Source organism: Citrus sinensis, chromosome 1, assembly GCF_022201045.2.
Source record: "Citrus sinensis cultivar Valencia sweet orange chromosome 1, DVS_A1.0, whole genome shotgun sequence".
In the NCBI taxonomy this organism is placed as follows: domain Eukaryota; kingdom Viridiplantae; phylum Streptophyta; class Magnoliopsida; order Sapindales; family Rutaceae; genus Citrus; species Citrus sinensis.
This window is the reverse complement of record NC_068556.1, coordinates 7,011,126-7,022,146: the sequence shown is the minus strand read 5'-3', so window position 1 is coordinate 7,022,146 and position 11,021 is coordinate 7,011,126. Positions and strand designations below refer to the sequence as shown.

The 11,021-nt window shown below is 39.6% G+C and overlaps 2 protein-coding genes across 2 annotated transcripts; both read right to left on the bottom strand.

The window, feature by feature from the left end:
* Positions 1-8,331: 8,331 nt before the first annotated feature.
* On the bottom strand, positions 8,332-9,318 carry LOC127903030 (uncharacterized). The gene has a single exon (XM_052443572.1). The coding sequence runs from the start codon at positions 9,316-9,318 to the stop codon at positions 8,332-8,334; it is 987 nt and encodes a 328-aa protein (XP_052299532.1).
* Positions 9,319-9,464: 146 nt separating this feature from the next.
* Positions 9,465-10,697, bottom strand: LOC107176674 (uncharacterized). Its single transcript, XM_015529492.2, has one exon. It carries the CDS (start codon positions 10,695-10,697, stop codon positions 9,465-9,467), a length of 1,233 nt encoding a protein of 410 aa, XP_015384978.2.
* Positions 10,698-11,021: the final 324 nt, after the last annotated feature.

The following is an 11,021-nucleotide window of genomic DNA, read 5'->3' as shown; positions in this document are numbered from 1 at the left end:
TGCAGTGCCTAAAGAAAAATCACTAGCTAAAAACTTGATGAGGGTTGCTAATTCAAACATGGAGACAACTATGGAAAAGAGAATGGTAATGTTCGATCAAAGAAAGAAAAATGCCTATATCTACAATTACCAAGTTCTTTTATTTAATACAATTTAATTTTCTTGCTCTAGATATAATTTTTTATATAGTATAGATTTCAACATTATGAAAAACTAATTTAGGTTAGAAATGAGGTAAGATTAATAGACGTAGAAAACCTAGGAGGGGTAATGACTCGTGAAGTCTACACACTTGTCCAGACAGTCACTGCCTTAACTGAAGTGAAATTGGATGATCTCTCGAAGGCCTTACCATTTAAAGGATCCTAACCCCATATGATGGATAATTACTGCCCAATGAGTAGAGTACAAATAAGCACAAGAAATACTGCCTTACGAAGTGCAAATTACATGGCCCATTGAGCCATGAATAAAATAGCCCTATAAGGTGAGAAATATATTACCTTATGAGTAGGGATGGCAAAATCCGGGTCCGGGTCCGGGTTTAGCCTTCCCGGTTCCGGACCCGGACGTCATTTTCTTTTTCCCGGACCCGGATTAAAACCCGGTTTTTTCCATCCGGGTCCGGGTCCGGGTTCAACCCGGAAAAATGCGGGTTCCCGGATTCCGGGTTTTGAACCCGGATCAATAATAAAATTTCAATTTTCACTTTCATTATTAGTGATAGAACCAAAACACAACTAATGTAACTAAAGAAAATATTAATAGAAACAAAAATATGAGATTTACACTGGACAAACAGCTCCTGCAACATATATAATTGTCTACCACATGAAGTTTCTAAAATCTAAACCTATATAATTGTCTACCACCAACATCATTAAGACTTAAACAACAAATCACAATTAATGGCTTAATAATCCAGTACTCACAAATCACAATTAATCAACTCTCTGCAAACTCTACAATTCAAACAGCTAGTGTGCAAACTCTACAATTCAAACGGCTGTTTCAAGTAATAAAACAGTCACAAATATAAATCCATAACAATTACACAAGTTCAAATTAAAAACCACAAATCCAAAGTTTAAACTTTTCTCCATCATTTTCTATTCTTCTTCACTTGATTCATTGTTGTTCACAACTCACTCATCAAACTTTCATCAATAAGCTGTTCTGCAGAAAGTATTGCTTCCTCTGGAATTCCATCTAAAAAACATGAATAAATCATAAAAATAAAAAACAAAACAGCTAGTTAGTAATAAATTGATATTATAACAAATTAATTTATTTTATGTAATAAATAAATTTTCCATACCTTTTAGGTTGTGGTCAAGCCAAAACCAATTTTGAGTACACACCAACGCTTCCACTGTAGATGGCTGAAGTCTACTACGATGAGGACTCAAATGTCTACCTCCAGTGCTAAAGGCGGACTCGGAAGCAACTGTTGATACAGGAATGGCCAAAAAGTCTCTCGCAATCTTTGCAAGTATAGGATATTTGCCTTGATTATTCTTCCACCATGACAAAATATCAAATTGACTAGTTGAAGGCAAAGTACTTTCCTCAAGATAAAGCTCAAATTCTGTTTTGAAATGATTATTTTGTGAGTTCTGATTTCTAAATGATTCCCACTCATCAGCCATCTCATCTAAGTCTAAGTCTACCATAATAGAATCATCTGCTGCAGCACCTTCAGAATTAGCTGAACCATTAACCCCCCAATTTGCATTTGATGAATATTTGACTTCATACTCATGCACTAAATCAACAAATAATTTGTGCACCCTTTCAATTTCAAATTCAGCTCTTTCTCCATAGATTTTGGGAAATAGAAAGTTAATTAACAACATTTTACGCCTAGGATCTAACAAAGTACCCACAGCAAGAACTCCATGAATAATATCCCAATATTTGTCATACTTCGCAATCATCTTAGTGGCCATATTTTTTACCCCCTCAATTGGTGATTGTAACCATGCATTCATTGACAATCTAATTTCACAAATCTTGCTAAAAAATAAATTAGATGTCGGATATCGTGTCCCCGAAAAAAGTTCTGTTAACTTATAAAAACTCTTCAAATAATCACACATAAGTTTTGAAAAATTCCACTCCAACTCACTAGGCAAAGATGTATAATTTCTATCACGCTCCTTTAAACGAATAAATACATCTTTATACAACAAAGATGTACTAAGCATCAAATAAGTGGAATTCCACCTAGTTTTACAATCAAGTGCTAAGTTTTTAGTTTCTTTAACACCTAATTGTTTTTTGGCAGCCTCAAATTTTTCAAATCTAGAAGGTGTTGCTGTCCAGTAATGGACACTCTCTCTAATCTTTTCAACTTCTTTGTGGATCACAGATAAACCATCCTTAACTATCAAGTTTAATATATGTGCACAGCAGCGCATGTGAAGGAATTTCCCACCCATAATCATTGAACTAGCTGAAAATTTCCCCAACAACAAATCAATCATGGACTCGTTTGCAGAACAATTATCAACAGTTACAGTAGACAATTTCCTATCTATATTCCACTCCATCAAACACTCATACAACTCATTGCACATAACTTCACCACTATGTGGAGCCGGCACATATATAAACCTAAAAATGTAAAAAAAATAATCAAATATTAAATAATGCAAACATTCATTTATGTTGAAACGAAAAAAAAAAAAATCTTGAGAATATTACCTCATAATACGACTTCGCAACACCCACGAGTTATCAATGTAATGTGCCGTAACAACCATATACCCTTTCTTTTGGTTACCAGCAGTCCACATATCCGTAGTCACTGCAATTCTACTGTCACAAGCTTCCAAAACACTCATTGCCTTCATCTTCTCAATATCGTAAAGTTTCAAAATTTCAGCCTTCATAGTGTTTCTACTTATAGTCTCAATTGAAGGTTGGAGAAGCTTTAACAGTTCGTAAAACCCAATATACTCAACAAATGATAGCGGAAGCTCATGCATTACAATCATTCTAGCTATAAAAATCCTCACTGTTGCCATATCCCACTTTGGTTCAGTACTATAATTACTAAGAACAGTAGTTCCATCTGCTTTAGAAGAAAAAGAAAGATGCATTTGCTGCACATTCTTGATTGACCTTCTAGGACAACGTTTCGCATGATTAATCAAGTGATTAGTGCCCTGAGAATAATGCCCTTGCATAACTAACCCACAATAATTACAAATCGCTTGAACTTCCTTGCCTAACTTAACTTTTTTAAAATGATTCCAAGCATCAGAAACTAATCTACCTGAACTGCTCCCTTCGCTGCCAGCGCCTCGTTTTTTTGAAGCGCCAGCAGTAGTATTACCCCTACCCCTACGGCCACGGCCACGGCCACTCCCACACCTACCCCCCTGCTCTACTGTTGTTGAATCATGTTCTAATTCAGCAGCTGTATCATTATTTTCTGCTGCCATATCCATGCCAACCCTCACACCCACACTTTCATCAGTCTCGGAAACATCTAAATCAACTCTTTGTTCATTTTCCATTACGAATTTAACACCCTACAAGAATTATGTCAAAACAAATTAAACTAACCCATCATTCCTCCAATTTCTTCCATTTTATATTTATTTTTTTACTGTAACAATGTTCGAAGTTCTAACATTTCAAAAATACATTTTTGAATTTATTAACAGCAACAAATCCATTAACAACAACAATTTATTTTTAACTGTAACAGCTTCCTAACATTTGAAATATACAATTTCGAATCTATTAACACCAACAATCAACAACATTTCAAGCATAAATCAGTGGTATAACAGCACAACATTTCAAGCACAATCAACAATTTATTTTTAACTGTAACAGCAACAGCAACATTTCAAACATTTCAAACATAAAATAAAGTATAACAGCAACTCACGCCGGTGAATCAAACGAACTGCACTGCTGCAAGCATGCGCGGTGGTGACCAAAGTGCTATCCTTGTAGGACTCCTCACCCAGGGTATCCAACTCAGCAATTGCCTCGTCAAAAGCCTGGTAAATGGAACAACAGAACACAACAAAGCGTGAGTTGCTGTTAATTAATTAATTAATATAGTGTATTTTGGATCCACATGGTTGAAAAAATAGAATGCTAAACATGTATCCAGACACTTAGATTACATATTTACATTTCTAGCTATACCAAGATAGGGATATTAATCTATTTTACTTTTGTCAGTGCAGGCAACCAATTAATCAGCAGGGTAACAACCATAATTCATTAATCTATTTATATAAGTGAAATCACAAGTTTGATTGCGCCAGGTGGTGGTGTCATTTACTACTTACTTTTTCTATTGATTTCATTGTCAAATTTTGCCTTCAAAATTATTGTTCTGGCTTGATTTTGTATGTTTTAGATAGTGTATCACGAGTTGTCTCTAAGTGAAAAATTCTCATCAAAATAGAGCCAAAGATGTGTTAACAAACAAGACAGATGCACGCATACATATGCCAAATAACATACGGATAAGACATATACCCCCATATTAATCATTTTTATATGCTGGGATTTCAATTTGTTGTGCAAAATCTTCTTGCTTAACTTCGCTGTTCTAAGTGGGACGAGCTTATGGTCATCTACGTTGGCGTCAGTCAATTTTTTTCAATGTTATCTTTTTCCTGATCCTGATCCTTAGAGTAAGAACATTTCCTTATCCTGGGCTAGACTGAATTCTAAACACATTATGCGGCATGATCTTCGACTGATCCCCAACATTCTCATAAGAAAACCCAACCCAGAAAATTCACACAAGGAAATCAAAATCAACAGTAAAAGGAAATGTAATTTTCACAAGCTTCTTGAACCCAACCTTGCGACGACGGAACCCAACCTTGCGACGGTGGCGAACCCAGCCGAGAGTTGTTTGACTTGCTTGCGGGACAGCGGAAGGCGGAAGGCAGCAGAAGCGGCGGCGGCACAGCTAGGGTTTGTCTTGTTTGGGTAAATCGCGATTTGGGTGTTTGAGACTTTGAGTTGCAAAATAGAATTAGGTTTTTTTTTTTATGTTTGTATTTATATTTACTAATAAATATAATTAAAAATAATATAAAAAATGAATCCGGGTCCGGGTTCCGGATACACGGGTTATCCCAAACCCGGAACCGGACCCGGATTAATCAAGGTTATTAAAACCCATTCCGGATCCGGATTTTTTTCCTCTCCGGTACGGGTTCAACCCGGCCCGGATTATCCAAGTTCGTCCGGGTCCGGGCCGGGTCCGGGTTATTTTGACATCCCTACTTATGAGGCGTAAATTACATGGCCCATCGAGGCATGAATTAAATAGCCCTATGAGGTACGGAATATACTGCCTTGCGAGGAGCAAATTACATGGCTCATTGAGGCATGAATTTTTTTTTTTTTGAAGATAAATTCATTAAATAAACGCAATTACAAATTGTTCAATAACCAACGAGGTGGAACAGCACTCCACTCGCTAGGATCTGACAAAGAACCCCCCACCCTAGCGACTCTATGGGCAGCAACGTTCGCAGATCGACGGACAAAAGAGAATTGCACTTCTCCTAATTCCTGAGCTAAGAAACGGCATTCTTCAATGATGAGGCCAAAGCCATTGGGACTTGAAAGATTCTCAGTTAAAGCCTTAAAAACCTGCAGACAGTCCACTTCAATAATCACACGAGGAAGGTGCAAACATTTCAACCAGCTAAGAGCTTCTCTAACACCAAGCGCCTCTGCTTCTCTAGCCCCAAAACTTCCAGCAAAACAGTCACATTTTGCAGCCAAGAAATTACCCTCAAAGTTGCGAACCACACAACCAAAGCTAATCTTCGACTGAGATGAAAACACAGCAGCATCAACGTTACACTTAAACCATCCATCATGAGGTCTTTCCCAACACACAGCCCCATGCCTCAAACTACTCCCAAATGCATCATCAAACAGAATCTGTTTCCTCCAATATTGCCACTGGTGAAGAAGGTGACCAGCTGAGTTAAGAGTTTGATAAACCCGACCACTCCTGCTGTTCCAAACTTTATCATTAAGCTGAACCCAAATCCTCCAGCAAACCATAGCTGCAAGCTCACACTCCTCTTTACTACAACGGTTAAATATAATGCCAAGCCACTCCATAAAGGAAGAAATGTGACCAATATATCCTATCGGAGAAGCAATCCAGCAAGCTTTGGCAAAACCACAGTCCACCAAAATATGAATTATAGATTCATTACAAGTGTTACATACAACGCAAAGAGGCAGTACCTGAACTCTACACCGAAGTAGATTATCATACGTAGGTAGCACATTCGTAGCAGCACGCCAAAGGAAATTCTTCACTTTACTCGGCACCTCTAATTTCCACAACCGTCGCCAGAAACTCAAAGTAGAGGTATTAGCATTATAAGTCATCAGCTTATAACAGCTACGCACTGAAAAAACACCCCCTGGATCAGCCAACCAGTGCCACATATCACGATCCCTACGAACACTAAGGGGAATTTTCAAAATGAGGTCTCTATCCCTGGTATTAAATAAATCAGTGACAACATCAAAATCCCACCGACGCTCATCAGCCACCATCAAGCTGCACATTGGAGCCATCACAATTTCCTCAGGCAGCTCAGAAGTAGTGAATCCATCCTCAAGATCAGGGAGCCACGGATCTTTCCCAATAAGAACCTGCTGCCCGCTTCCAATCTGAATTCTGCTACCCCGTAAAACCACTTCCTTCGCAGCCATTATGGATCGCCAAATAAAGCTCGGGTTAAAACCCAAATTAGCATCAAGGATTGAGGATCGAGGGAAATAACGAGCCTTAAGCACCTTTGCAATAAAAGAAGTTGGGCTTGTCAACAGTTTCCACACCTGTTTACCCAACATTGCAATATTGAAAATATGAATTTGCTTAAAACCCAACCCCCCAAAATCCTTCGGTTTGCACATGCGTTCCCACTTCATCCAATTAATTCCACCCCCACCATTACGCTTACCACCCCACCAAAATGAATTCATCATAATCTCAAGCTCCTTGCAAAGATCAAGCGGAAGAAGGTAGACATTCATCACATAGTTAGGCATTGCTTGAGCCACTGTTTTCAGCAAAACTTCTTTTCCGGCTCTAGATAACAGCCTTATATTCCATACTTGCAGCTTTTGCCAGACTTTGTCTCGAATGCTCTGAAATACGGCCCTCTTATTTCGTCCAATGCAGGAAGGAAGTCCCAAGTAAGCCCCATGATCAGAGGTAACATTAACAGCCAACACCCCACATACCTGACTAGCAACATCAGCAAGCACATTAGCACTAAACGAAATCGAAGATTTATTGAAATTTACTTTTTGCCCAGAAGCACGACTATATAAAGCTAGAATATCCCTCATTAGCACTGCTTCCTGCTGGTTTGCTCGGAAAAACAGAAAGGAATCATCGGCAAAAAATAAATGGGACACCATTGGAGCACTTCTAGCCACCTTCACACCATGAATCAAACCAGCCTTTTCATTTACTCGAATCAGGGAGCTCAACCCTTCAGCACACAAAATGAACAAGTACAGGGATAACGGATCACCTTGGCGTAGTCCTCTGCTAGGAATAATCGGCCCCACTTCCTTACCATTACGAAGCACGTTGTATTGCGCTGTTGAAATACAAAGCATTATCAAATCCACCCATTTTTCCGCAAACCCCATTCTTAACATTATAGCTTGGAGAAACTTCCACTCGATACGGTCATATGCCTTAGACATATCTATTTTAAGGGCCGCACAGCCATGCTTCCCTTGTCTCTTTCTCTTCAAAAAATGGAGGATTTCGGCCGAGATAATTATATTGTCGGTGATTGCTCTGCCGGGAATAAAAGCACTTTGGGCCTCAGAGACAACCGAAGCAAGCACTGCCCTCATTCTATTAGCAAGCATTTTAGATATGATCTTGTACAGAACATTACACAGCGCAATGGGCCGCATATCAGCTAAGGTCTCAGGCTGCTGCTTTTTCGGAATCAAAATAATAGATGTATCATTAAGTCCCACTGGAAAGGAACAACTATTAATAAAGTTCAAGCAAGCTTGCACCACATCCTCACCAACAATATTCCAAATTTTTTGATAAAAGGCAGGATTCATACCATCAGGCCCTGGAGATTTATCCGAATGCATATCAAACAAGGCATCTTTAACTTCAACAGCTGAGAATGGAGCCAAGAGCATCATGTTCTGATCCTCGGTGATGTTCTTCTCTACACATCTTAAAACCTCCTCACTACTGCAACCTTCAGTTTGAAATAACGTGCTGAAATAATCCACAATCATCCCATTAATCTCCTCTTGATTAGAGCACTAAATTCCTTGTCTATTTCGCAATCTTTCAATAGAGTTCCTACGCTTCCTTGTTGAAGCCGTAGCATGAAAAAACCGTGAATTCCTATCTCCCTCTTTAAGCCAAAGAGATTTTGCTCTCTGCTTCCAGAAGACTTCATGACTATGGAGGAGAGCATTATACCGATTCCTGGCCTCCACAAACGCCTCCACACTCCCTTGGTCACGCCGCCCCCTTAACCGAGCCATAAGACATTTACAATCAGAGATACGCTTACGAAAATCACGAGCCAAATGACCCCCCCACTGGAACAAGTCAGCACCACACCGCGAAATCTTTTGCTGGATGGAACAGCCCGAAGAAGAGTTACAGCTATTTGTAATAACCTCAACACAATCCCGTTCTCGCAGCCACAAATTCTCAAAACGGAATCGCTTATGCCTACTGGTAGTATTAATAGGGTTCGGATCCATGAAAATAGGTAAGTGGTCAGAACAAGAGGCCTCCAAGCTCATAACTTTAACCCGAGCAAAACGATGAAGCCATTCAGCTGAGGCTAGGACTATATCCAGCCTCTCTTCCACCCAATCCACTGATCCTCGGGATCTCTCCCAAGTAAATTGATATCCTTCCATCCCAACATCCAATAATCCACTATCAGAAATAGCCTTCTTAAATCCCTGCAATTTCCACTGAGGATGCTCAAGTCTACTTTTTTTCTCACTTGCTGCCAATAAATCGTTAAAATCCCCAAGACAAACCCATGGGGCAGTTGAGGAAGAAGAAAGAAATCGAAGTAAATCCCAAGATTGACGACGACGACTCGATTCAGGGAAACCGTAGAAACCAGTTAGCCTCCAATCCCCCAACCCAGCTACCTCCACATGAACATCAATGAAATTCCTCGCATAACTCAATAAAGAGACATTTGTATTGGCATCCCAAAGAAGAGCAAGCCCCCCACTACGGCCCATGCGATCAACCACAAAAAGCCCATCAAACCCCATCTTCCTCTTAATACTCTCTAATTTATCCTTACCACACAACGTTTCCATGAGAAAAATAATAGCAGGTTTTTTACATCTGACCAACTCAATCAAGACTTGAACTGTCCGTGGGTGGCCTAGCCCACGGCAGTTCCAACTTAACACACTCATTGTTCTCGGTGGGCCTTGATCACAAGTCCCACCGATTGCCCATTTTTTCCTTCCACAGAAATATCCATCTCCGGAGAAGCTACCGTATCCTCAAAGCCCACAGAACTTCGAAGCCCACCTTGAGATCTTCTTCTCTTTGACTCATTAACAATTAGTCCAGCTTCCCGTTCCTCGTCAAAGATCTTTTCCCCGCCCAAATCATTAATGATTCCCATTGTTGACTTTTCATTGATATGCAAATGTCTCCCGGTTGTTATCAAGCTGTTGCTTTCCTTATTGATCCCCTCAATCCCCGCATTGATACTATAATCCCTTGTGTTACGCATATTAGCTCCAGAATTTGCGTTAATAACCAAATCAACCGCCATTGCACCAGCAAACTTCTCGCTGTTTCCTTTTCCATTATTATTCTCTTCCGGCATCGTTGATCTCAGCCACTTTTCCCCGGAATTCATCAGGCTCCTCCTGCTCGGCGCTTTCAACCAGTGACCATAAACCTTCACAATCTCACTCGACGGACAATCATACAACTTCGGACATTGTTTCTCTGTGTGCCCTAGTAAACCACAGATGAAACAAAAAATATTCAATCGTTCATATTTAAAGTCTATCCAGATCCATTCGCCACCCTCCTTTTTAAGCTTCATCCTATGCTTAAGGGGCTTCCTCACATCAATGGATACCCGAATGCGCATATAGGTTCTCCAAACTCCCATGAAATTATGCTCATCGGAGCCCAAGAACATGCCAACATAATCTCCGATATTTTTCAGAATTTTTTCAGACATGAAACCAATGGGTAGGTTGTATATTTGAATCCAGAAATCTGCAAGAAACAGGGGAACATTATGCGGCTGTTCGTTCTCATCTAGCCTTTTAACCAGTAGAATGTGCTGGTCAAAAGTCCACGGTCCTGTCTCCAGTACTCGATTTATATCAATCTCATGAAAAAATTGAAATAAAAACAGCGTAGGCAATAAATCCTTGATACAGACACCCTTTCCTGGCCGCCAAAGAGAAGCCATTGTGTTTTTCATAGCAGCAAAATTAATCACCTTATCTGTCAGAAATCTGCCCACCAAACAACACCGGTAATCGATGTTGACCTTGTTCCCATCATCAATGTCCTCTCCTGCAATAATCAGCCCATCATCCTCCTCGTCGTCAATGGACATGCTGGCATATCCGTTATTAATATTAAAATCCGATTGTCTCTCATTGTTGGCCATCACAAAGTAGGAATATCAAGTAAAAAACACTTTCTACTAAACTTGCCCTAAAGACAAGACAAACGAAACTTGCCCCAGAGACAAGACTTATTTTATGCATTGAGGCATGAATTAAATAGCCCTAAGAGGTGTGAAATATATTATCCTATGAGACACAAATTATGTGGCCCACCAAGGCATAAATTAAACAATCCTACAAGGTGTGAAATATATTACCTTACAAGGCACAAATTACATGGCCCATTGAGGCATGAATTAAACAGCTTTACGAGGCACGAATTATATTACCCTAATCAAGGCATGAATTATATTGCCCTAATCAAG